Source organism: Excalfactoria chinensis, chromosome 1, assembly GCF_039878825.1.
Source record: "Excalfactoria chinensis isolate bCotChi1 chromosome 1, bCotChi1.hap2, whole genome shotgun sequence".
Lineage (NCBI taxonomy): Eukaryota > Metazoa > Chordata > Aves > Galliformes > Phasianidae > Excalfactoria > Excalfactoria chinensis.
Genome location: NC_092825.1, coordinates 29,749,115 through 29,776,461, shown reverse-complemented (window position 1 = coordinate 29,776,461; position 27,347 = coordinate 29,749,115). Strand labels below are relative to the sequence as shown.

Below are 27,347 nucleotides of genomic sequence, written 5' to 3'. Positions count from 1 at the left end.
GCTATAGTGAAAAACAGTGTTTTGTAAACATTAATTTTCCCCATTATATAGCGTTATTGTGGCTTATTGTTTTCTGTGGAAATAAATAGGAGGCCTTACTTTCAGAGTAACCTATTTTTAGATCTGGAGAAGAAAAATGGAGGCAAAAAATAAATAAATAAAAATAGAGGCAAACTTTGCCAATGATCAAATGTAATCCTAAAATATAGGGTTGGTGTATGTTGGGCCTTGGAATTGGTGAAATTGCTTCCAGTAAGCTCTTCGCAATATCAGACAGGGTGTCATTGGGAATATCAGTAATCACATATAGGAAAAGATTGACTCATTTAACTGGTGATTGGCTCTATGGTTCTCAAACACTCCTTCTCAGGAGGTAGCCTCCATCCAGGTGACCTCCTTTCAGAGGCTAGCCCTTAACTGGGTTGACCTCTTCCATGGGGATCACATGGAAGCACAAGTGAATCACTTGCACCTGTGCTTCCTGGGCCAGCAGCATTCTTCACCAAGTGCTCAATATCAGTTCAGCCTGTGACATAACAGTTACTTTAAACTGTACCAAAAAGCAAAACGTGTGTTGCCGAGGACAGGAAAAGTAGAACCAGAAAACTGAGACTTTGTAATAGAGACATTCACTTGAGAGTGGGTGAAGTGGGTGAACTTCAGATTTGCGTGATGACCTTACATTTTGCCTATGCACAGCCAGGAAGCAGGTAACATTCTACTGCTATTTCTTGATAGCTTTAAATCAACAGGTGGTATGACAAGGAGTTGGTTGCTAGGTTAGTTTTGTTTTGCCTGATTGAACTCAGTGTGAACAAAACACAACTGGAAAATTCTTGTGTTTAGAGCCCAAGTTCCAGGTACTCTCCTAGCCATCATTTGGCTTTGTTGAACTTCATGAGATTCAGATGGGCCCACCTCCCAGACTCCTTAAGTTTGTCGCCCTGGATGGCAACCCTCTTGTCAGAAGCGTCAACATCATTCTGCTCAAGGAATTGAATTATGCTACAGTTTTACAGATGTCTGGCTGATGATCACCCCAGTTACATTAGGTGCTGAATATTTGAAATACAGATGAAAAGACTTTGAACTTTACCACGTATTCCTTTGTTGATTCATGCCTAGTGACTGCACAAAAAGATTAATGTAAAGTCAGTTTTTAGAACTAAACTAGTACCTGTAGAAAAGCATCTTGTTAGGTGCTTAGATGAATAAAGGAACAATTTAGAGAACACAACAGTAATCTATCTGTACCGTTCCATAACTTTAAGATGTCAGGGACTTTTTAGCAGTCCCACATATACAAAGCACAGTTATGAAGAATGAAGCTAGAAGATGAGGAATTAGATATCTGAATGTAGTTGCAGTGCAATGATTTTATTAGGGTCACAGAGATGTAGTGGAAGAGCTCACCCCATAGGAGTGCTGACAGGCTCCTTAAGAACAGCTGAGACAGAGAAGACAGTTGCCTTTTATATGATAGGAACAAAGCAAAAAGCATGGCTAAAACTCTTAGACTTATAGAATGGCCTGGGTTGAATGGTCTCTTTCAGTTTAAAACCTTCAGGACAGCAGATTACAACCTCATAAGGGATCTATTCAGACCTGTTTAAAAGAAAGTCCTGGAGAGGGGCCCATGAGGGCTAGATGACTTGAGGATGACTTATAAGGGTTGCCTCCTCCAAATTAAAAAATGATCAATCCCTATATGCAAGCTGAGAAAAGATGGCAGACCTGCTTGCATGAATAAGGAAGCTGTGACAAAACTCAAGTGTGAAAAGGAAGCACAGTAGGTGGAAGCATAGTTGAGTGATTCAGGAGGACTTCCAGAAACGCTGCTTGAGCATGCAGGGATGGCATTAGAAAGGCCAAAAAACAAACAAAACAACAACCAAACAAACAAAAAAATAAAGTTGAATCTAGCAAGGAACATAGAAAGCAGCAACATAGGATACAGGAATACCAGCTAAAAAGGGAAGACTAAGGAAAATGTGGGGCCAGTGCTGAACAATACAGTGGACTTGGTGACAAAGGACATGAAAAAGACTAGATGACTTCATAGACTCAGTATTCACTAGTAAGATGAGCTTTCAGGAACCCTAGGTCTCTTAAGATTGATGGGAAACAAAAACAAACTTATCCACAGCAGAGGAAGCACTATATAAGTTTCTAAATGTGTAGTAATAGGTTCAATTCTATGATTCTAAGGGTGGGAATAAAGACTGAGCCAGAGCCTTCTCAGTGGTGCCCAAGGATGAGAGGAAATGAGCAAAAACTGAAATAATGGTAATTCCATTCAGTATATATTTGCATACCTACAAGCCCTACTAAATACTGGAAAAGATTACTCTGAGATTCTCCGTCCATACATATATACAAACCCAACTACATTTGCTCCTGAAAAACCTGCCCTAGTTTACGCTGCTGTCTGCGGTGTGGTTGACAGATAGTCTCCATCAGTTTTCCAATCCCAGCAATTCTGCTGAGGAGAACCGATAGTACCAGTAAATAAATAAATAAATCCACTGACTTCAAGTTGAAGGCCTAAGATATTTGGTAATCAGTGTGAAACAGTAATAATCAGTGGACTGTTTGACGCTTTGTGGATCTAAGTAAGACACTTCAGTCTTGACCCAGTAACTCTTCTAGCAGCCATACCCACAAGCCCTTTGAGGAGCCACACAGCCATTATTTCAGTGAAATGTACTGTACTTGTTGTAGAATCTCAGTTCTAATTTCAAGAAGAAAATATGGCTTTCTCAGGTCAAAGACAACATAATATCCTGCATTCGGAAATAAAAGTAGAATGAGACAAGTTCTCTAGGATTTTAGATGAAGTTAGGAGCTCCCACCTTTCTCAGATGAAGAGATGAACTTACCTGCCTTAGAGTACAGGAAGTTACACAAACCTTTTGTGTAAGACTTGTTGGTGGAGACTCTTCTAACAATGCTTATCCAGTTTGTAGGTTTGATCTGGTACGCCTGGTAATTTGACTGTTAGTCAAATTCCTAATATGTAAAAAGGCTTTATGTTACAAATGACATTAGATAAGGCAGAATTCCAGTGATTTCAGAGGTGCTCAAAGATATATGTGGCAGTTCATTTTGGATTTAGCTTCAGCTGTCAAATATATAGAGAGAGCTGTAGTTATATGCCCACTTTTTCAAACAGAATGATAACCAATATCAAATTTATGACTATGTATCAAAGGTGGTGGAAAACTGGAGATTTTTATGAAACAATTTATTCAGTAACTGAATTAAATGTGCACTGAAATACGCAGATCATTATTTGCCAAGTCATCTGGTATACTAAATGATCTTGCCAGAACAACAGGCGAGGAAACAGTGTTTTTAGTCTAGTTCATTTACTTCATTTACCTCGACAGGAGACGGCTCCTGCAAAAAACTTAAAAAGGAATTGATACACTCAAAAGAACTGAACTGCCCCTTTCCACCAGCACTGTGTGTGTAGACTGTAATTCCAGATGTTACAGAACAACCAGTTATTAACACAGTTTTTCATGTTTCTCCTTTACAAATTAGCAGTGTAGCGATCTCGATTCAGGAAGTCTTTATAAGCACGTTTTGCATCTGTTTTACTGTGTGGGATTCTCCCAAATGGTTCCAGGTCATTGAAGCAGGCATCAAAAACCTCATCCACAGCTTTTTCCGCAGTCTCTCTACTAACTTTTCTAACAGCCAGAATGGAACGAATTGCTCTGTCTCGCACGCAAGTCTAAAATGAAAATCAGATAAAGAAAATCTGTCATTACTGGAAAAACAGAATACATCCTTTTTTCCTTAAAAAAGATTTTGTCAAGTACTAACTTCTACTGCGCACACAATAATTTTGTATCACAGAAGAGCCAAGCAATGTCTCCAATATGCATTAAAATATGTAACTTCCAATCCTGTTTTGACTGTGTATTTTAGTTTCCCATTGTGTACATAAACCTTCAGAAAAGCAAAGGATATACCATTCAACAGGAATAAAAACTAAATTAGATTTGCTGTGGGTATTGAGTATGTGTATAATTTAACTTGCACACAAAAAAATACATCAGAAATAAACTAACTGGTTCCAGTTAGTACTTTTCAACCTGAAATTCTTTTAAACATAAAAAGGAATGATTTCCTGTATTTTTTTGTTACCTTTCTTTATGGCTACTTTTGCTTACACAAAGAACACTTGGAACTGGGACACAGAACAGGAAACTCTATAAAATCAAGCAGTAGCAAGCACTAAGTGGGAGCCAGACAAGAGCTGCTGCTCTATGGTCAAACCTGACTCCTCTGGCAACTCATCTTTGTTTTGGTGGACTGAGCAAGTGGCTCATATCTGTTTAGGTGACTTGAGAGTTCAGGTTATGATTAGTGCATTACGTGCTGAAAATAATAAGAATCTGACCCAATGTGCAGAGGGTCCAGGTGACTGAAAAGCCTGTGTAACTAAGAATTCTAGAAAGTGAGTGTTAAGTATAAGCTACACTAACCGATAGGAACTGTAGATAACAACCAGTGCTGATTGCTAACATTTTATGGGATTACAAACCTTTAATTATAATCAAAACCTTGAGGCCAGCTGTCATTCTTCCAAAGATCTCTAAAACAAACTGCCTGTCCTTAGTAGGGTCAGGTGATGGGGTTACTTAAACCCCTTGCAATATTTCTTCCTCCAGTTTTCAAACCCTTAAGAGTTACCCTGTTTTTATTCAGTTGCTATTAACAATTTACTGTCAGTGGCAATGCTCTATAATATCACTAAGTATTTTGGTATTTCACTCCAACAAAAATAACTAAGGAAGTGTTTAAAAACAATCAATCAAAAAGAAACAAACAATATTAACCACAAACCACTAAAAGTTAATTAAACAAAGGTTAATTAAGCAGCAAGTCCGTGGCATCTGTAGGAGCATTGGTCCTGTCACACTACTGCTCTCCAGAAATGGAACTGCAGGGTAATGCAGAGAGACGAACAGTAATATAAAATGTGGATGAAAAATTAAAAAAAAAAGCTATTATTACACACACATCTGCAGGCACGAGTGACTATATAAACTGTGACATTAAATTACAGACTAATGGTTCAGGAGTGACTGGTACCTTACATATGTAAAACAGCAGAAGGAACGAACAGTGTAAAGGAGACACAAAAGTAGGAGTAAGGAAGAGGAAGAAGGAAAAAATAATGCAGAAAACTAAATATTAGGAGACTGCTGCTTTGCAGAAAAGCATTCAGTAACCTGCAACAACTGCAGGATGGGACAGGAATGTGAATGCACACTCCTGGAAAAATGAAGCAAGATTAAGCTCTTTAGGCTTCCCCTCTCCTCTGCCTGCCCATTAAGAACATACTCCAGCTGGAGTAGTAAGAGGAAGATGCAGATTGCTTAGTTGCATTCTGCTCTCTTCTCTTTGGTACAGAGATTTAAGAATGGAAATACACAAAGAATACAAGCCAAGAATGAACAAGACTGCAGGGAAATAGAGGAATGTGAGCAACAACAAAGAAACAATGAGTGCAGCCTGGACATAGATGCTATGCACAATTAACAGATCATGAAGCACACATCCAAGGGAAAACTTACAGAGGAAGTAAAACAGGGGCCTTAAGGAAATTTGAGACATAACAAGTACAAAATGAGACTCAGTAATGAGAGAACAAAATGGAGTGAGTGAAACAAAGGGCAGATAAAAGTTGAACAAAGGTATTAAGGACTGTCAGTCATCTACTTCTTTCTGCAGTGTTTTCAGCTATAAAAGAAGGGAGAGACTAGACAAGTAAAGAAGGTACATCTGTTAATCAGAAGATGTTAATATCTATAGTTTTTACCTGATGATGTCCTTTCAATCCAAATTTAAACCTAGCTATTTCATTCATCAGTGTACAGTCTCCACTGAGATTAGCAGCTCGAATCTATTGAAGGGGAAAAGAAAAGCCATAAGATCAGAAAAACTTGTGGAAATACAAAGTTTTTTAAACGCAACTAATTTTTTCCCGATGGCTGCAGAAAGAAAATATTCCCTTCCAATTTACAAAGTACAGAATACCCTTTTTGACCGCTTAGTGTACTCCTATGAATTACAAAGTATAACTATACAGCCTGTAGATTCCTCTGGGTATTAAAGCTCACATATTCTCAGTGTTTAAATGAATGAGCTGAAAACAACAAACGTATGCATACAGACATACAAAAGTAATTAAGTTCATCCTCACAGCACCCATTTTAGAAACTGATAAAAGAGTCTGGAAGAAAGGCAGGTAACTTTCAATGACTACTATTTGCAATACCTAGAATAGCAGTAACCCAAGCTCTTTAGAAATAGACACATTTAAATGAGCACATATTCTTTAGATTGTAAACTATCTTGTCCTGTGCACTACAACTTCTTCTGTACATCAGCTGTTCCACACTCTAACTCCTTGGTTAAAAAACACAAACAAAACTAAATTGCCTAAAATTAAGTACCAAAGAGAAAACAAATACAGAGAAAATATGAAAAGGAAAAAGAAAACACTGACTGAATGAAATTTGGAAACACTATAATTATATAAAATATGTAGCAAAATAATTGGAGAAAACAGTCTCAAGAAGAGCAAGATCAAGCCCAGGCACATTCCAAATACAGAAGTAAACAGTTCTACACTAGCAATACCGTACTATTATGTATACAATATAAAATGTGCAACTAGAAACATTACAGTCAAAATTTCTTATGTTATAGAAAACAAAATGTCTAAATGAAAAGCAGATTATCATAGTTCCAACAAACCAAAATCTGCAGGAGAGAACAAAAACAGTACAAATATTCAATTAAGATGTGAATGTGTTCTAACATCAAATGATTCTAATTTGGAAATAACCACATCTTGTTACACTTTCTACCCACGGGGACTACATTCTGCTTAGTATAACACTGACTTACCACTATGTGTGAAAACAAACAGTTTGTTCTCTGAATGAAAACTGGTTAGGTTGACCGGACAGGAAGAACAAAATATCTCAAGAGCATTAACTAAAAATTTATACAACAGGAAATCTGATTAAATGTCCCTAATAACAACCAGCAATGATTTCAATGATAACATCAGAATCATTTGAACTCACCTCTGAGCAGGCCAAATGTTTGACATTTTTAAACCAATCAACATGAGCACGGCAGTGATCAAAAGCGTGTATCAATTCATGTGCGACCACTCGGTTCATATGGGACTGGTGCCGAATGTTGTTCTGACACAGAACAATCTGCAGAAGAAGAGATACATATAGCTTTTACATTAAGTTTCAACATCTCCTTCGCTTCTTAGAGACCTTCTGCATAACACCTACAGCTCTCTTTAGATCTGACTCTTTAGATCATCATTTTTCAACATTAGTATCCCCATCAGTAATGCAAGTTCAATACTGTTGGAACACTTTTCATGTGCCTTGTTTTCATGACTTTAACTCAGATATCAGTACAGAAACACTTTTTCTTTAAGGAATAAAACATTAAAAAACCTGTAGTCTTCTAATAGGTCACGGAATGGCTTGGTTTGGAAAGGATCTGCTGCAGGCAGAGTTGCCAGTCATTAAGTCAAGCTGTAGATCAGGTTGCCCAGGGCCCCATCCAATCTGGTCATAAACACCTCCAGGGATGGGGCATCCAAACTCCTCTGGGCCAATTTCTCCCTGAACCTAAAACTCTAACCTAAATCTCCCCTCTTTGAGTGTAAAACAGTTCCCCCTTGTCCTATCACCATCCACCTGGGTAAAACGTTGATTTCCCCCCTGTTTATATGCTCTGTATTGACAACATCTAGTTCAGTGCTTACCTGAGAAGTGGCAGAATCGAAACCTCCGCTGACGCAGCCATCACAGTTTTCACAAGAAAAGTGCCTATCATTGAAAACAGTGCTGAAAGGTACAAACAAAGTTTGGGAACAACTTGAGACAGACTGCTAATCCGCTGCAATGAAGATGTTACTACATCGAACAGGATGAAGTAGTTTACGTACCAGCCAGATTGCTTCATGGCCGCAATAAGCAATTGAGCATATGGATCTAAAAAAACATCGCTGCAGTCAGTTTCACTACACAAAAGTTTTGAAAGTCATCCATAATCAGAATACAAAGGCAGTCGTAACAGAAAGAACGCGCTACGTACATAAAGTTTTGCTTTGCAGTATTCAACCTCCAGGCAATCATTCACATCTCTATGCCAGAGCTCGGGATATGCAAAGCAATAGCTTCAAAGCTATTCAGAAGTGAAGTCACATCTGACGTTATTTTATAAGCAGCAGGCATGCAGATAGCGGCCAGAGCCTTTGCAAGCAACAGCAACATACAGCAATCAACCCCTAAATATGAACTTCCGAACCCCACAGCTGCTGAGGCCCCGTCCTGCCGCCGCAGCTCTCTAGAGGGGCAGCGCCCGGCACTTGACGGCAGGGCTCCCTGAGGGGCGGCTGGAGGCCTCAAAGCCCAGGTGAGAGCTTACTCGTCTCCAGAGTCATCCTCAGCATCACCTGGCACCTGTTGTGGAAGGTGAAGAGGCTGCGAACCAGGAAGCTCTGCGGCTCCTTCTTACGATCGGGGAAGAGCCGGTATCCGAAGTCATCCTCTTCCTCCCCACCCTCAGCACCAGGCGGCGAAGCACCTTTCCCGTCCTCCATTGCCGTCCCCTACCCACCCCCCCGATCCTGCCGGCCACCGTCCCCGACGGCGGGGCAAAGGGCTCCGCCCCGGCAGCGCCAATCGCTGGGCCCGCTCCCGGCATGTGACGTGGGGGTGCGGCCAAGCAGGGCCGGGGGCTGCGGAACGTGAGCGGAAGTGAGGTGTATTTGCGTGCACATGCGCTGTTGCTGCGGAGTTTTCGTAGCGCGGTTGTGCTGCAGCCTGGGAAGAGATCGGGCTGTGCGGCGGCGGTAGGCGGTGCTGGTAAGGCTGAGACGGGCAGTGGAGTGAACGGTTGGCCGGGATGGGGGCGAGCGGGGTCTTGGTTCGTGTACGTAGGCGGTGTGACGGCTGCTCTAACTTGCTTTCGGGTGATGGGAGCCTGGCCGCGTCTCCTTGGCACTCGCGTGGGGATGGGCAGGTGGAGAGCGTGAGGGGCGGGCGAGCGGCACCCGGTGAGGCTTCCCGGAGGCGGTGAGGATCTGGCGGCGGGATGCAGAACCCGGAGCCGCTGTTGTTCTTCCGGGGCTCCTTCTGAAGCGTGCTGCTTTGTCCGCTCCGTGCTGGGTAACGGGACGGGAGGCAGTGAGAGCCGCCTCAGGGTAAGAATAAGAGTACACATATTTAAGCGTACCTGCATTGACAGAAAGCGTGTTTCAGAGTGGGCTTGTCAGGTTGTCTCTATCAGGTACAACGCAGTGTGTATATCTTAATCTGTAACTGAGTCTGAGTGTGAATATATTGAGGTTTTCCTCATTCTGTCTTTTGAGAATTGTTCCAGAAATTGCTTTAAACTATCATCGTTTCCTGGACTTTTCTTCACCTACTAAATCCCATAATTTAAGTAGGAGAGCATGACTTATTTTTTGTTCTATTTAATCTAAATAATATCTTGACTTTTTGTTTTCTGAAGTACATTTAATTGTGTTTCTTAGTCTCTATATCCAGTTTTTTTGCCATGCTATTTGAGAAGCATGTCTACTGTGTAAGCCAGATGTGTTTGGCTGTTGTTGTGAAGTTGCTAGCTTCTTTCAATACATACTTAATAATTCTCCTTAGGCAGATCTCCTCTTGTAATTTGGCAGATTGCAATGACTGCATCAAATAAAGCACTGGAGCTTCAGCTGCAGATGAAGCAAAATGCTGAAGAACTGCAGGATTTTATGAGGGAATTAGAGAGCTGGGAAAAGGATATTAAAGAAGTTGATACTGAGTTAAGGAAACAGAGTGGTGTCCCAGAAGAGGTAAAATGAGTGAACTTGTGATGATGATTATTTATTTTTTTAGATATATCTATGTTTTTAATTGTACTATAAAAACGTACTTGGTTTGCAGATGTTTTATTTCAGAGATCACAGTTATCTTCATCAAATTATGTTCTGACTTAAAATACCTGAATAGATGGTAAGAACTGATTTGTTCTTCATCTGAAGTCGATGCAAATTGGGCTGCTAACACAACTTTCAATCTATAGCCTGGAGATCATGAATGCTTGGGACTGATAATTAATTAATCAGTTCCTGATAGATCTTGTAGAATATTTCTGTTGGTAGCATCAGTATTACTTATTCATTGCATGTTCTTAAAGTATTAATCAGTGATACTCTGCAAAAGGTTGTCATCTAAAACTTTATATCATGCGTGTAATACTTGTTATTAGTATATATCGAAAAATTTATGATGGCTATCCTTTTTTGTAGAATTCCTGGCAACAGCTTTCATGTTAGATTTATGAAATAAAACTAGGCAGTAGATGGAGATAACTTTGCGTAGACATAGGTGCCATAGATTATTCAGTTCAAGCAACTTTTGTATGTCTGTTTTATAATAAAGTGCCTATTTCAATATAGAACTTACCACCCATTCGAAACAAGACGTTTAAGAAAAAGAAGAAAAGCAAGAATAAAGTCCCATCAAAGACAACCACTGAGGAAAACAAGAAAAACAAGATCAAGTCTTACGATTATGAAGCTTGGGGAAAACTTGATGTGGTGAGTTAGAGTAATTGCTTGTTAATATCTTTTTTGTGTTTGTTTTTCTTTCCCAAGTTCATTTTGTTTTTAAATCACGTTTTCTTATAGTGCTAGAGTTACATTTAGAGGCCAGCATCCTCCTTTACAAGAGATTGTATGGACAAAGAAAATAACTTTTTCCCTATGAAAGATTATGCGTGGGAATAATGAGAAATACTCCAGTTCTCTTTCAAGTGTGCTTTCATCCAGCAGATTGCATTTGACTTTAAGGGAGAAGGAATGTTTTAACAATAGGTCTATTAAAAGATTATAACTCTAGTAGAATATGAGAATAAACACTTCTGTTGGTATTAGAAGATAGGTGTCTTGCTTGTGGAGTGTAGAATACTTCTCAACGAAGAAAACCTTAGTGGTAGAGATTTTTAAACAGATGATTCATTTTCCTAAGGTTTTACTTGATTTATTTTGTATATTTAAGTTACTGTAAAGATAATGCTTTATTTTATTTATTTTCAGGATAAAATACTGGAAGAACTTGATAAAGACGATAGTACTCATGATTCTGTATCTCCAGAATCAGACTCTGAAGAAGATGGAATTCATATAGATAAAGAAAAGGCTCTTGCAGAAAAGGAAAAGGTTATACAGCATTACCAATGCTTATTATATACAAACTATTTATGAAAAAGCAACTTAAACATGGGAGCTGTTGTAATTTCTTCTTAAAGTGCTCGCTAAGATAAGACTGGAATGTGCCTTCTCTCTCTTCAGACTTTTTTGAAGTCTGTTTTCCTGCCCATTACTCCAACATTTAAAATTCTGACTGTGTTTCTCCTTCTTCTTGTCACTGATGATGGCAAGTTCTACTTAATGTACAGTTAATTACAGTCAGTATATTGGTGTTGTTCTTATATTAAGAAATTGGAATGCTTTCTAGAATTCCTGCATGAACCAAACTGGCATTTTGGCTACAGGAAATATTTCATAGTAAAACCATATTTTCTGAGAGCTATTAAAAACATTTGACCATTCTAAAATACAAGTGTTGACTTATCTTTTAAATCAAAAAGTATTAATATCTCTGCAATAATTTGCTAAGATTACTCCTTCATTTCTACTCACAGGGTAACAAGTACTTTAAACAAGGAAACTTTGATGAAGCTATAAAGTGCTACACTAGAGGGATGCATTCCGATCCATTCAATCCAGTATTGCCCACAAACAGAGCATCTGCTTTTTATAGAATGAAAAAGTAAGAATTGTATTGTTGAACCTTATTTTTTCTTTGATTTGCTATCTTCAGTCGCATGGCTTTATCATCTAGTTTACCTTTCAGCATCTATCAGCTCTGTTTCTAAGGCTCTAATTTATTTTCAGGGAAGAAAGGGTATGAGGGAGTTGCTTATATTTTGTTTCAGTAGATGGTCATCTTCTTTCCTTTCCTGATTTGATGTATTCTGAATCAAAAGTTGTTTAAACACTTGTGCTGTCTCTTGAGAAGCCTGCAAGATTCTGACTTTAGAAAAAGCCTGTGAAGGTTTGAATCCTAAGATTTTGGGTTTTGTTATCTAAGTGTGTACAAACTAACTCATTCATGTTTTTGATAGGTTTTCTGTTGCAGAATCTGATTGCAATTTAGCACTCGCTTTAGATAAAAATTACACTAAGGCTTATGCCAGAAGAGGGGCTGCTCGTTTTGCTTTGAAAAATTTTCAAGGTGCTAAAGAAGGTGGGTTTTTTTTCTTAACATGTTCCTTAAAAAACATACACTGTTCACTTGTGTGCTTGGCTAAAGCTTGTATGACATGCATATTTGGTGTAGGAATTTAGGTTTCATTTCCTTTTAAAAGGTAAAATTTCAAGGTAAAATTCAAGCTTCGTGTATTGGTTGTTAATATACAGATGGTAGCAAAGATGGTAACAAACGTACGGAAGTAATAAGCAGAGGGAAACTCACCAGTGGTGGTTCCTTAGCTGAAGAAGCTGGGGCAGTCCTCACTGGAGAGCTATCTCCAAGAGATGCTGCCTCAGTGGGAGTCAGCCCTTAAATGAGGTCTCAGAGAAGGTGGAGTCGAGCTCCACCCCTTCCAGGAGCACAGCTACATCATTCTCACCTGTGCTCCCACAGCTGACCCCACACTTGCCTCAGCTGATTAATCAGAGGTTCAGGCTGTGATTACCAATCTCCCATACACTTCAAGTCAAAATAATTGCTGTAGTTGTCAATACTTACATGATACTTGAGCACTGAATACCTTAGAATTACTTGTTGTTTGTAATATCAGGATTTTTAGGTAACTACAGAAAGGGGTTGTCTCAAAGGAATACTCTGATTTTATGCTTTTGTTGCTAACCTCTAATTCCTATCTGAAATGTTGTTTTCTGATAGATTATGAAAAAGTTTTAGAGCTGGATGCCAACAACTTTGAAGCAAAAAGTGAACTGAAGAAAATTGAACAGGTAATAAAATTGATCATAGAATCACAAGGTTGGAAAGGACCTACAAGGTTGTCTAGTCCAACTCTCCTCCCATAACCACTGCTACCACAAGCCACTAAACCCTATCTCGTAGCTCCTCATCCAGATGCCTCTTGAACATTGCCAGGGACAGCGACTCCACCACCTCCCTGGGCAAGCCACTCTCTGCAAGAAAAAGTGTTTCCTTATGTCTAATCTAAACCTCCTCTGGTACAACTTATGGCCATTTCCTCAGGTCCTGTTTGTTGCCTGGGAGAAGAGGCCAAACTCCTCATCATCATAACCTGCCTTCAGGAGGTTGTAGAGTGCAATAAGGTCTCCCTGAGCCTCCTCTTCTCCAGACTAAACAATCCCAGCTCCCTCAGCCCCTCATAAGACTTGTGCTCTGGACCCCTCACCAGTTTTGTTGCCCTTCTCTGGACATGTTCCAAGGCCTCAGTGTCTTGTGGTGAGGGGCCCAAAACTCAACACAATACTTGAGGCTCGGCCTCACCAGTGCTGAGTACAGGGGGATGATTACCTTCGTGCTCCTGCTGGCCACACTATTTCTAATGCTGGCCAGGATGCTGTTTGCCCTCTTGGCCACCTGGGCATAGTGTCAACTCATGTTCAGCCAACAACACCCCTAGATCCCTTTCCTCTTCACATTCATCCAGCCATTGTATAGATGATAGATCCTGACATAACTTAATTCATCCTGTTCATTTTATATTGTTATTAACTAATAACAGGAACTGTATTCAACAAAATTGCTCAGTCTTTTTCTGACATTTGAAGATCACTGAGGTCAAAATTTGTAACTGAATTGCATCTAGTTTTGGAGTGGATATGTATATATTGTTGTAATGGTAGGTTGGCAGATTGTGACTGAGCGGGCCCAGCAACTTCTGTGGCTTATCATCTTCCATCAGGTGTTTTTCTAACCTCTTGTTAATGTTCTTTTTGTTCTTGTCACAGGTAGCATTTTGGTGCAAACTAGCAGTGCATGTGAGGGAAATTGTGTCCTCCTGTCTGTAGATTAAAGCCTAAGTGCTAGACTGTATATGGTTCTTCTGGTTGCTCTGCTGAGCTAGGAAGCAAGTTTAAGCCTAGTGAAACAGTATTTTATTCCCTCTTAGATAAGAGGGAATGTTGATTGTGATGAACCTAGATGAACAGAAGGTGACCTAGCATTACCTCTTTAGCTGTAGTCTTGAAAATTCTTGAAAATTTCTTTTCAAAATGAAGACCCAAAGTCTCCAATAATTGAAGAAATGTGAGTTTGGAATATGCCTCAGAAATTATATTCCTTTTATTTACTAAGTATTATCCCTATTCGCAAGCCCACATAGAAATGCATTTTTGAGAACAGTTTAGGGGAATCTCTTCAATTTGCGCTCTTACTGTAAGTTGAACTTGTGTTAAAATGCTTGGCAGATTGTTACACTTTAGAAGTCTAGAATATATTCTAACTCCTGTTCTGAAAACGTGCAAGTGAGGGAAATGCATATTGAGAAACAGTGATACCTTTACAGGCTCTTTCATCTGAAAGCTCAGAACAAAAAGAGGTTGAAGAAGTGGTCAGGTCAGAATTAACAGACAACGAGAAAAGGTGCATTGAAGAAATGCAACTGAAACAGAAAGCTGTTACAGAAAAAGATTTGGTAAGTTGCATCTTCTGATTGGACAGTTGAACTAGCAAAGTAAAATGTTGTATTGTACTATTAATCATGCAAATACACAAATTTAAACTAGATTCTGTCCTGAACTTTGTAAATGCAGGGTGTTTGGTACTCACTGTAGGAAAAAAAAATGCAGCATACATTTTGTAAGTAGAAGAAAAAAAATAAACCACAAAATACTCCACAATAAAGAAATCATAGAATGGCTTAGGTTGGAAGATCATATAGTTCCAACCCTCTGCCTTGGGAGTGGTTGCCACCCACTACTAGGTCAGGTTGTCCTGAGCTCCATCTGTCCTGGCCTTGAGTGCATCCAGGGATGGGACATCCACTACATGTCTCAGCAGCCTGTTGCAGTGCCTCACCACCCTGTATGCTATTAACTTTCAGTAGAGAGTGGCTTGAACTGCTCATCAGTAAAGAAATGTCATCTCTGCTACTGCTTTTTTCACTATCAATTGCAAAAATTGCAAAAAAAGGTTGCAGTTCACTCTTGACAAGTTCAATACTGCCAGGCACAGACCAGCCAGTCATTCAACTCTGCTGCTGCTGCTGCACTTCAATAGACTAAAATTTCTTTACTGTCACCTCTCTTTGTTCCTTTTATCTACCTAATGTATATCTCTAATCACCTCAAACTGTACAGTAGCATTTGCCTTTAATCTTTGAAGTACTGGAAAAGTAGATTTTTGTGGTCTGTCTGCACAGAGATTGTATAAAAATAAATACACTGTAAATGCCTGATTTAACCGGAACACTTTGTCACCTTGATTTTTGTGACCCTGTCTAAGAAGAGCCAATTGCACTCAGTCTTGCTCAATGTTACTTTTTCTCCTAAATATAACAGGGTAACGGTTATTTCAAAGAAGGAAAGTATGAGGCTGCTATAGAATGTTATACACGTGGTATAGCAGCAGATGGCACCAATGCACTTCTGCCAGCTAACAGAGCCATGGCCTATCTCAAGATACAGAAGTAAGTTGGACTGTATGTAATATACTGTTTTCTTTTTTTTCCTCTGTGAACCAGAAAAAAATAATGATCCAGGGGATTTTCACCCAAGTTTCATTACAGTCACTCCAGTTCTTCCTAATATTCAGTGTGATCTTCAAATATATCTCATAGGAAAGAAGTTCTGAGATAATAAAACATCATCAGATTGAAATTATAGCAAAGCTTAAATGACTTTTTTCATTCTTTCACGTGTAAAATTCTACATATTAATCTTTTTCCAAAGAGCCTGCCCCAAGCTTAGTCTCTTTTGATTATAAAAACAATCAGCTACTAAGTATTGCACTAAGTAAGTAGATCGTAACTTCTAACTGGAAAGGGAGTATGTAGGAGTTTCTTCAGAAAATAGTCATCTTCTCGAATGCTAGTAATGAAGACATGTACATACAATGTATTTAATTTTAATTACCCGCTACTGAAATAATCCAGGAACATTAGGAAATGCATGCTTTATACCAAACAGTCATCGTCAAACATAACTATAATGAGATTTTATCTTACAACAAAAGTAAATGACTGTAAAAACCATATGCTCTTTTTTATTTTGTTTACTTTTCTCTCACGTCTTGTCCCAGTGATTTGTATTTATCTGTGTATAGGTAATTAAGGTCTTCATGTTTTTACTGTTTTGAATAACTCTGTCTCTTCAGCTGAAACTGATAGCTGCTTATGAAGCTTCTTATTAATTTTGTACTGTTTTTTTGCTGAGATATGAAGAGGCAGAAAATGACTGTACACAAGCTCTTCTGTTAGACGCGTCTTATTCTAAAGCTTTTGCTAGAAGAGGGGCTGCAAGAGTTGCTCTTGGAAAGCTAAAAGAAGCTATGCAAGGTACGACTTTGAATTAGCCTAAGTGTGATGAACAGATGGAGTTAAGTCGAAGACATAGATAAGTAGAAGGAGATCCTGATTTTTCTTTTTTTTTTTTTCTTTTAATATCTTCTGATAACAAGTGAATTCAGTTCTGACTAATTGAGGTTATCAATTATAGTGCAAAAGTTAAGATGGATGGGTTTTGATTTTTTTAAAATATTTTTTAAAATTGAATATGTATGCAACTTTATTGCTTTGGTATTCACGTGATAGGATAACTGGCTTGTGTGAAATTACAACTATTGCTATTTAGAAATAGTAAGTTGTTTGAAAAATGTGTTTGAAACTGAATTATGATAAAAACTTTGGGATGAATTACCTGACTTTAATTTATGGTTATAAAAAGAAACAGAGGGCTTAATAATTTGTCAGGAAGACTTTGTAACTTGAAATGCCTGGAGTTTTCATTTGTTATTTTTCACTCAGATTTTGAAGCTGTTTTGAAGCTGGAACCTGGAAATAAACAAGCAATAAATGAACTCACTAAAATAAGGAATGTATGTATACTATTGTCTTTTTTTGTAAACCTAGAATAAGTGCTTTCATTCTTTATTATGTAATTTTTAACATCATTCTCCCTGAATTTTTATTTAATCTTTGTGGACTACTTATTGTGGGGTTTGGTTTTTGTTTGTTTGTTTTTTTTCCAGGAATTAGCTGAGAAAGAACAGTTATGTCGTGAAGAATATCCTGCAGTATTGATCAAAGAATCTGAAAAAAAAAATATAGTGAAACTTACTCATAATCCCTTAAACCTGAAATCAACAGTAAGTTTGGTGTTTTTTGACATTTGTTTTGTTTTGCTTTTGTGAATCACTGTCTATAATGAAGAGAAAAAGGAGTTTAAGTTAAAATACAGTTCTGCATTTCTGTGCGTGTTCAGTTGTAGCCACAGTGTAAACAGTGCCACAGAGGAAACATGGTTTGTGCATATATCAATAATATGAAATGGGGAGGCAACCTCACAGCCTTCTCCTGGATCTGTAGCTAATGTTGTAGTTAACAAAGTAAAGGGGAAGCAATTGAGTTTCATGTTTGATTGCATACTTGAGAAAGCTCTGGATAAACTTCCTCTTCCTTTTCATCAGCTGTATTCAGTTTCTGTAGCGACTACATTATTAACAGGGTATGTTACTTACTTGTCTCTTATTTTGATATCACAAAGGGTTTCTGCAGTAAGTTTGAGCCATCAGTTTCATCCTCATATACTGTGATATATCTGGATGCTATTTTTGAGGAAATGGTATTTCTAAAGTATGAATTGTCAGTGGTTATAATCAGATTAATGAGTTACAACATGATATAGACATATAGTGTGTTTTTATGTAAATACAAAGCATGTGGTTAGTTTGAATAGAAAACGCATGATTGTTGTGATACCTTTCTTTGATATATGCTCTCTATAGCCAAATACTTCTATCTTTAGAAAGCCAATTTATTATGTAGTAGCTGAAATACAATAGGTTGTTACATGCAGTTCTCATTTTGTCTGCTAAATTAAGAGACAATACCAGGTGGCTTTTTTTTCTTTCCAGTTCTATTAAGGTAGAACAGGTACAGATTAATCATCTATGTTCTTTATACTCCCCAAGGGAGAACGGTAACTTCTTACCTCATATCCAGTAGGCACTCACTGCATGATTATGAGATGGCACATTGTCAAAGTAAATCGTAAACTGTCTGTTGTTACCAGTTGTACGTGACTTAAAGCAGTTTGCAGACTGCTAGGAAGGCTTGCAGTGGTATTGTGTTAGAAATGGGGAGAAATCCAACATTTCTGGAAGTCTAAATTGCCGAATGTTTAACTGTGTATGTTTGTACCTATATTTGTAGAACAGTTTGGACTATATTCATATTCAGTGAAGTAATTCCAAAGTTCCACTAATTAATGAGTCATAAGACTCATGAATGTGGTGGTAGGTGATGCTGAGAATTTGTGGTAATCATGCAGAGCTGAAACAAGCTGAAGCATTTTATTTACTTGGGACACCCTCCAGTGGTAGGATTATCTGCCTTGTGATGTATCTAACTTGGTCAGCCAGGCAGCCTGAGTTAGTAATATTTATAATCTTAATATTTTAAGTTGAGAGGTAAGGTTACGTAGACGGATACTTCTTTGTTTAGCTAAATTGCAAAGCTTGATCACGTCATTGGTCAATATACAAGCTATCCTGGATCATTCAACCTTTCTGAGGGGAGGGGTTCCTCACCATAATGGGTGCTTTTTTCTTTTTTCTTTTAGTTATTATCAGGGAAATAGTGCAGATTCTGAGATGCTCTAGGGTAAGGGTACACTGGTTTACTGAGGGATAAATGATCATATAACACAGCTCCCATGGAATGTCCTGAAGCTTCCTTTTTTGAAGGAAATTTATCTTCAATGAATGTCTTCCTTGTGTACCAACACCAATGAAATCAATTATCATGGGATTGTTTAAAACTAGACCCAGCAGTTTAGCCAGGCCTCTTGTTTGCACTGATGTAAAGTCTGCGCATGTGACATCAAGTATGTGTTCTATTCAGAAGCCTTTGCGAAGAATAGCTGTTGAAGAAGTTGATGATGACATGCTGAATAGTGATTTCTCCAGCTCTACTTCTTTAGTTAATAACTGGAAGAATTCAGTGAGTATTGAAACAACAGAGAATCTAGATCAGGACAATCAGTTAACTTCAGTAGATATTCCAAAAGCAAAGCAATTGAAAATTGAAGAAATCACAGATGTGTTGTCACCACAGTAAGTATAAAATTTCTGATCTTCTTTTAAAAGAGAATATTGAAATATGACCTTCATTGTGAGATTTTTATGTGTGATGAGTGTAGAGTGTAATTTGGAGAATCTGAATTTTAAAAATGTTCAAAGAAACATGCAGTTATTACACATCCTCGTTGATTGCATTATAGCTGAAACAGATACAACCTGTGTAGCATCAGATGAGAGACTAGTAAGTGTTCCTATGTTTAGAATATGAATACAATTGTAATATTTTCCTATATGCCGTATTCTCTTCCACGTGTACTTTCTTTCCTAAATATGATTTGTATTTTAACAATTCAAAGTGTATTCTTAAGTAGAATTGAAGCATTCTTTGCAAGCCAGTTGAGTGAGAAAAAAGGAACAGGTGACAATGTCACAAGCCTTTCTTCCTCTGAGCAGGCAGCTGGTAACTTTGGCTTTGCTCAGGGTTCCTTATTTTATTGTGTTAGACAGTCTGTCTGAAGCATAGAAGCAGCTGTCCCAGCTAAGTGTTGGAACTCTGCTTGTCTGATTAGGAAAACCATATATGCACCATTGTTATCTCATTGTGTTAATATCTTTTACGGAATCCTGATTGAAGACTTCTGTAAGAACCATTTCCCCTTGCCTTTTCAGCTGAGTCAGATTGATTTACTATGAGGTGCTGAAGGAAAAAGAAAACTTCTGAGAATATATTTACTTACCTGACAAAACATGGAATAAAAATATACCTTCACATATATCCTTTTGGCTGGTTTGGGTCAGCTGTCCTTGCTGCGTTCCCTCCCAGCTCCTTGTGCACCTCTACATCCTCACTAGCAGGATAGCACATGCTGAAAACTTCTCGGCATAGTCCAAATGAAACATTAGTGTGTTATTAACACTATTTCCATCCTAAATATGTTTTAGCACTGTATCAGCTGCTGTAAAGTAAATAAGCTCTTTGCCAGAGCTAGGTTGTACAGATATTATTTTGCATTATGAAATTGCAGAAAATGTAGTATTTTCTGCAGCTGTGTTTGCAATTTTATGGTATAGATTTCTGTCAGTTATTACAAAAAAAAATAAGTAGGGATCTCCTGAGTGTATTTGTAAGTGAAAAGACTAAATGAGTATCAATTTTTTGTATATTGAATGATTTTGTTTTTAATATGTGCTTTATTTTACTTTAATTTTTACTTAATTTTATAGATTTTTTTTTCTTTTTAATTTTACAGGTGAATGTATTGTAGATTTTTCAGGATTTGAAAGGTCTCTAGTTATGTTCCACTGCAATGACTTCCATAAATATTTTGTAGATTACATATTTCAAACTCTTTCTCCAGGCTCCCTGCTGGTGTCAAAGGAATTTCATCGGTATTGCATCCATCTGTGAACAAACAGGTAGAAAAAGAAAGCAAAACATCATTTAGATCTGCATCTCCGGTCCCTACCATTCCTGCAAATTCTTTCCAGCTTGAATCTGATTTCAGAAAGTTGAAAGACTGCCCAGAAAAAATGTACTTGTACCTGAAGGTATGAACTGTAGTACTGAGTGACAGTTTCTTTAACGCTGAGGCAACAGTGCAGACTTAAGTGAAACAGATAGCAACATTAGATTATCTTATCTGGGTGCAGTAATCCCTTTCTATAATATATTCATGTAATAAATAGTGTGATCCAGTTTTGAATAGTTGTGTGCCCGCCCTTTCGTTTCCCTCTGAGCACAGTCTCTGTATGTAATCTGTCTTGCTTCAAACATAAGCTTTAAATCTATGAACTCTGAACTCTTGAATACATTCATAGCCATGTTAAATTTTTATGTCTCGAATTAATGTTTCTATGTTAATTAGAGCAATATTCTTTTTAAAGTGAACAAATACATGGAACACAATGATCTATTAACGGCTGCTTCTGCTTATATATATTTTTGTTAACAAAAAATTGCTTAAAATCCTTCCTTATAGAGCTTAACAATAACTTCTCAAGATAAAGGCATACAAAAGTACTGTTTGAAGTCAAAATATACAACAGTAATTTTTTTAGTTTATTTTTTTGCCCTCGTGATTTTGACATTGCCCAAGACATCCAAAAAACTCTCATTTCTTATTCTCATGACTGTTGTGACTTTTTTTTTTTTTTCCTTAACAATGTCACCATTTTAATTTTTCCAAAGCAAATAGAGCCTTCAATTTATCCAAAACTGTTCCAGAAATCCTTAGATCCAGATTTGTTTAACCAGATACTGAGAATTCTACACGATTTCTACATTGAGTAAGTTTGGTTTTTCCTTTGTCTTTCACTTTTTGCTATTCTGCGTTGGTTTTGTTTGTTTGTTCATTTTCCCCTCCTCCTTCTTACATTTGCACTTGCAGAGTTATTTTTCTTTGGGCTTAAAGAACTATTGAAGGTGCAATACTTGGAATGATTTAATTGTTCCTTAATAAGAAATTAAACATGTATTGAAAAATCAGAAAAGAGAGAAATTAATAGCTTCTACTGAAGCTAGTCTCTCATAGTCCTGCTCTGTAGCATTAGCAATTGTTTATTAGACACGTATGAAGTAATTTTTGTGTTCCATTATCACGTACAGTTGCACATTGTTAACTATTTATATTAACTTAAACCTAAGGAAAACAGGTAGTCATTTTTCTGTGCTAAGCTTGTGATACATTCTGAATTTTTAGTTACCTCCTTGGACGCAGATATTCTGATAAGAAAGGAGGTGACAATTATTTCTGAAATTACCATCTACTTTGATTTCTTAATTTTGCCTGTTGGAGGCAGTATGCCACTCCTGTTTATTACTCTGAGATCCCACATAGGAAATAGTTTTAGGTTGTTCTATGGAGAAAAGCAAATGTAAATAAATACTAGGCTTTCCTTCCATTTCTATGAACATAAATATATATCTCTCTCTATATATATGTGTGTGTGAAGCATGATGTTCTTTTTAAGAGTTATGGTCTTATGTTTGTAATATGACTTACAAAAGTTAGGAAGCTTAAACTGTTTGCAGTGAGGTAAAAGGCGTATTTCTTCTGGAGGGAGAAATACAAGTAACAAAAATAGTATTTTTCTTTCATAAGTATTTGTAGTGAAGACAGTGACTGCTTACTACTACTTGTTATCCAGAAGAATGTAAAATTAACGCAGTCTAAGAATATACTGTATGGAAACAAAGGGCGGTAACTAATGTCATGTTTGTTAGGGCAAGATGTAAGCATTAAATCATAAAACTGTTCTGTGCCTCAACAGCAATCTGTTTGCGTCAGTCCATCACTTTCTGTATTTCTCTTTTGCCCTATGTTAAAAGCATAATTGCATGAAGATTTGAGTATTTGTCTCTGTGCTTAGTCAGTGGAAGAATGAACAGGAAAGATGAAAAGCAGAAGATCCTTTCATTTCTTGGCGTCTTTAATATTGCTTGCAGCAACTGAATCTTTCTAATGAACAGTAGTTATTTTTATGTTTCTAATAATCTTCTCCAGGAAAGAGGAGCCATCACTCATCCTTGAAATCCTCCAAAGGCTATCTGAATTAAAAAGATTTGATATGGCAGTAATGTTTATGTCAGGATCAGAGAAGAAAAGTAAGTAATTCAGTACCATCATTTAAAACATAGGTCATGATACTGACAAATTTAGCAAGAGAAATGTAAAATATAGTGCTAGCCTTGTTGTTTGTTCCATTAAATAATTATTAAAGATCAGTTGTCTGGTTCAATGTTTTTTAGGGGTTGATGTGGGAAGTGTTGTTATTTTTCATCATCTTGTGGTTGCTTAATGCTCAAAAAGCTACAGCTAAATCTTCCTTAGTTTTGTCAATAATACCAGCTCATTTTAATCTGATAAAATAGCCTCCACTAGCATTTCAGCTTGTCACTTGATGATGCTACAAGTTTATCACAGATGCACCCGGGTTGGAAGGGACTTCCAGGATCATGAAGCTCCAACCCCTCTGCCTGGCAGGGCCACCAAACTTTCACGTTTATTAGATCAGGTTGCCCAGGGCCCCATCCATGCTGGTCTTGAACACCTCCAGGGATGGGGCATCCACAACCTCCTTGGACAGCCTGTTCCAGCACCTCACCACTCTCCTAGTAAAGAACTTCCCCCTAACATCCAACCTAAATTTTCCCTTTCAATTTAAAACCATTTCCCCTTGTCCTGCTGAATGAATTTCTGTGAAGTCTTAGCTCTGAGGTCTAGGTGTACCAGCTGACTTTGCACAATTTAAGACCATTTCGTGGCTGTTCTGACTTCATTTTTGCCAACAACATTAAGTGTCTCTAAACCTCTGAGTTTGCCTCTCACGTTCTCAAGACGCTGCTTAGATTGGTTTATGATTTAGATAGACATTGGCTTGAGTTTCTGCGTTTCAAAATTGTGGTTTTTTTTCCTCTCATGTTTCCCGTCTGATTATGTAACAGTGAGACACTTACAAACCAAACCTTTATATAGGACCAAGTGATACTAAATTTGCTATCTAAAACTACATTTTCCCAATAACCATTATACTTTCAAAATGTTATGTGACTCTACTTTAAAGTAATTTTAAAGTTACTTATTTGACTCACTGAAGTGCAACTAAATTCCACTTAGGAATTTCCTTAACATCGTAACCCAAAGTAAGTTTTATTTGCCATCTGGCATTAACTTTTACCTTTGTAGTAAATGCTGTAGTGCCAAAATAGTAAGCAAAATAAAATCTGTTTTCTCAGGATTGTATGGCTGTTTAAAGAAGTATTTTTAGCCAATTCATGAGCATCAAAACAAAGCAAGGTCTTCACTAATTTTATTCACTCTCTCAATAATTGTGAAAACATACTCATATTTCAGCTATATAGTAATATTTCTACTCTCAGTGGACTAATTTACATTGTGACTCTCAATCACAGAAATAACAGTTTCTGTTGGGATTTTCCTTTCCCAGTTACACAGGTACTATTCAGCCATCTGAAACACATGGGATTGAAAGATACTTCTGTTGAAGAACTGGAGAAGAAATACGCAGTATTCTAGTGAATTTCCTGATGTTGTGCACATATATTGCTCTGTTTCCACACTTCCATCATGTTGAACTCAGCTGAAGAATCCTATAAAGACTGGAGTTCTGTTGCTTTTGTATATATGATTAGATTCTTAAAGTTGATTCATCCAAATGGCCAGTGCCTGGAGAGAGAATTTCGTAGTTCTACAGGCACATTTACTTTCCAGCACCTGAAACAATACAAATTTATGTATCTTCAGTGGAATCTCTTTGCCTAAAAACCAGTGAATGGTATTTCAGATTGCAACTGCAGAAGGAGATCTTTATTAAAAAGAAAAAATAAAATCTATTTATGAACATGCTTTTGGTAAGAATCAAATGACATGTAAGAAATTTGCTTTTCTTATTTCAGAAAGTGAAATAAACATTAAGATATTGCGTCAGTTGTATTTTTTTTAAATGAGGACAGACCACACCAATACGTATAATATGCAGAGTGAAACTGAAGGGTAATGGCCAAATATTCCAGAATTCCTTTACTGATGTTCATCTAAAAGCACTGTTATGCGAGATGTTCCTGTGTACTTCAAATGTAATTGCAGAATAGAAGGAAGCCAGAAGCCAAATACCATGAAATGAAAGAAGTATGGAGAAAACATTTTGGTTGTCTTTGGAGAGCACTTTTAATGTAATCTTATTTATCTTTAGGATCGTTTGTTCTTAACCAGGTAAAACTCTCAAGAAGGCTTAGAAAGCTAATTAGTATAAAGAAGACAAAGTCATGAGATATCACATTGAATTCTTAAATAAGAAATAATATCAGGCAAATGCACAGTAGATTTCTCATGCTGTTCACATAAACAGAGGATGAAAGTAACACCTCTTACGAAGTGTGCTTTAACTACTTGAAAAGTAGTTATATATTACTTCCAAAAACTTTCCTGTTTTCTACGCTTGACCAAACTATTTCATCCTTTCGATGAGTTGTTTTCATCTTAATTCAGACCTTGTGCTTTCCTAATACTTCTCTAACTGTGGAAGCCTTCTGACATTAATGCCTTTATTTGAATAGTTGTGGTCTTTTTCAGATAAATGATTAAATATACATAGTATTTAAAAAGAGAACAAAAGTTCAAACTTCCAAGGTGAATTAATAGGAAAGAGTATGAATGTTATTTTCTGTTTAACTGGTGTTAGGAAAACAATTTTAAAGCATTCACAGCTGTGTAATGTTTCACATATATAATCCCCAGAATACACAGGTGGAGTCTGAGTAGCTGAAAAAGGTGGAATGCTTGATTCATAAGGTAGCTTTGAATTTGTTCTAAAATAGAACTGGCACAAGGATAACAGGCAGTGCTGTTAGGGAAATGGACAAGCCTTTGTATAATGCTGTTTGCAGCCTACCTACATCACAGGCTATTATTACCAGGTGTGTAGCAAAGTACTTGGTAAGTAGCTGTTTTGCTCCCCACTGTAAATCATTACTGATAATATATCAAGAATGCTGCTTGTTAATAATAGAAATGTTAAATAAATAAATAAATAGAAATGGCAGTGCAAGTTGTTAGAAAAGTAACTTTTATGTCTTTGTGGGAATAGAGCGTTCTCTAACAAACTGATACTTTTGTCATGTGAGTTGTTGGATGACCCAGGAACACGGGTGCCTGCCGGACTAGGGTATGCTCATAGAGCATTTGGTGTGTTCTCAGAAACTGCTGCTTGAAGGCTCTTGGGGGAAAAAAAAAGTAATGGATCTATGGATCCTTAACAGCAAAAGCCAAATGACACTGGAAAGATTTGAAAACAGTAGTCAGGAATCCCACAGCTCCATTCAGTCCGCTGTACGTTTAATGAGAACAAAGTGCTGTGTTTGGCTTCTGGTTCCACTTCTGCTTTTATGTAGGTGGTTCTTCATATGATGATGACGGCTGATTGAAAAAAAAAACAAAACTATTCACATGTAGAATTTGTTGGGGTGGATGGGAAGACCTTGTTTGTGTTGCTACTGATGTTGGGCTAGAGGATGTGTATTGCAGATTGCACTCTACTTTTTGCTTATATTTCTGATAGTAACCTGCCAAGTGCCTGAAGTTGCATGGAAGTGCAGCAGAATGCATTCAGAGATCTGCAAGCTTCGCTTTCTCCAGGAGAAGGCAGTATATTTTTTCCCTTCTAAATTGCTAAAGATACTCCTAAATCTCTGAATTGAAGAGTTAAATGAAACATGGAAAAAATTCAAAGATCTGAAGAAAGTAAAGAATTATTTTTGGAGGGAGAGTATTTATTAATTAATCCTCTCAGTGTTTGCTTTCTGCTGTGGTGGGGGAAAATGTCTAATGCAACTAAAGGAAACTAAACTGTGGAATAGCTTGTGGCCTTGTGCTATGCTTGAATGCTGTAGCATCCAATGTGTCAAAAGTTTGAGGTCTTATCCATTGCAGTAGCTGATACAGACTTAAATTTTGAAGCTTATAGTGTGAGCTTGGCTTTAATGCTGATAAATAAAAAGAATAATTTTCTAGACCACTGATTACAAATGTTTTTACATTGAATACCATCCTCCAGTAAATCTGGGAGACATCCAAATTGCATATTTTGTATTTATTTTGTCACCTAGGCAGTGAGTGAGAATGTCATTGGAACCGATCCTGGAAAATGTTTCTGCATTAACATCCTTCCAGCTTTCTCTTGACAGTAGACTGTTGTTTTTCTGATTTCTGATAATTTGCATTCATACAGCAGTAGTTTAACCTGAGCTCTGCTTCCCTGTTTTGCTTATAAGAATGTCCTGAGATAGCCGAACATCAAAGTATTTTATCTACTACTAGCCATTAGGCTCCTCTTGGAAAAAGAAAGAGAATTTTAACGTAAGTTGGTTTTATACAACTGATGTCAGTTACTGTTGATTAACTGTATGAGTGTTTGTTCAAAAATATCTTTTAGAATTAAAAATTAAAGCTCTCAAATCCTGGTTGCAAAGTC

General features: G+C 37.4%; 2 protein-coding genes across 5 annotated transcripts; one reads left to right on the top strand and one right to left on the bottom strand.

The window, feature by feature from the left end:
* Positions 1 to 1,360: 1,360 nt before the first annotated feature.
* Positions 1,361 to 8,879, bottom strand: ATP23 (ATP23 metallopeptidase and ATP synthase assembly factor homolog). 4 transcript variants are annotated; one of them, XM_072330422.1, is made up of 6 exons: positions 8,485 to 8,777; positions 8,003 to 8,048; positions 7,820 to 7,901; positions 7,113 to 7,250; positions 5,837 to 5,920; positions 1,361 to 3,739 (listed from the first exon to the last, which is right to left on the bottom strand). In XM_072330422.1, the coding sequence occupies exons 1-6, from the start codon at positions 8,657 to 8,659 to the stop codon at positions 3,536 to 3,538; spliced, it is 729 nt and encodes a 242-aa protein (XP_072186523.1). In that variant the 5' UTR covers positions 8,660 to 8,777; the 3' UTR covers positions 1,361 to 3,535. The 4 variants fall into 4 exon arrangements, with proteins under 4 accessions (XP_072186523.1, XP_072186514.1, XP_072186532.1 ...); XM_072330413.1 differs by having other exon boundaries at positions 3,214 to 3,739; positions 8,520 to 8,879; XM_072330431.1 differs by having other exon boundaries at positions 3,214 to 3,739; positions 8,513 to 8,682.
* Positions 8,800 to 27,347, top strand: RPAP3 (RNA polymerase II associated protein 3). Its single transcript, XM_072330400.1, has 17 exons — positions 8,800 to 8,924; positions 9,746 to 9,904; positions 10,511 to 10,651; positions 11,150 to 11,272; positions 11,758 to 11,885; positions 12,241 to 12,362; positions 13,023 to 13,093; positions 14,626 to 14,754; positions 15,620 to 15,747; positions 16,493 to 16,614; positions 17,083 to 17,153; positions 17,307 to 17,423; positions 19,180 to 19,391; positions 20,717 to 20,906; positions 21,547 to 21,644; positions 22,862 to 22,962; positions 24,306 to 27,347. Exons 2-17 carry the CDS (start codon positions 9,752 to 9,754, stop codon positions 24,392 to 24,394), a joined length of 1,995 nt encoding a protein of 664 aa, XP_072186501.1. The 5' UTR covers positions 8,800 to 8,924; positions 9,746 to 9,751; the 3' UTR covers positions 24,395 to 27,347.

What these genes read in the sequence shown, in the direction of transcription:
- RPAP3 (XM_072330400.1), top strand. Translation starts at nt 9,752, where the DNA reads ATGACTGCATCAAATAAAGCACTGGAGCTTCAGCTGCAGATGAAGCAA. An exon ending in GCTTTTTATAGAATGAAAAA is followed by an intron (nt 11,886 to 12,240) that starts GTAAGAATTGTA and finishes TGTTTTTGATAG; the next exon opens with GTTTTCTGTTGCAGAATCTG. An exon ending in GCCTATCTCAAGATACAGAA is followed by an intron (nt 15,748 to 16,492) that starts GTAAGTTGGACT and finishes TTTTTTGCTGAG; the next exon opens with ATATGAAGAGGCAGAAAATG.
- ATP23 (XM_072330413.1), bottom strand. Translation starts at nt 8,763, where the DNA reads ATGCCGGGAGCGGGCCCAGCGATTGGCGCTGCCGGGGCGGAGCCCTTT. An exon ending in TCGATTCTGCCACTTCTCAG is followed by an intron (nt 7,251 to 7,819) that starts GTAAGCACTGAA and finishes CTTCTTCTGCAG; the next exon opens with ATTGTTCTGTGTCAGAACAA. An exon ending in AACATTTGGCCTGCTCAGAG is followed by an intron (nt 5,921 to 7,112) that starts GTGAGTTCAAAT and finishes CCCCTTCAATAG; the next exon opens with ATTCGAGCTGCTAATCTCAG.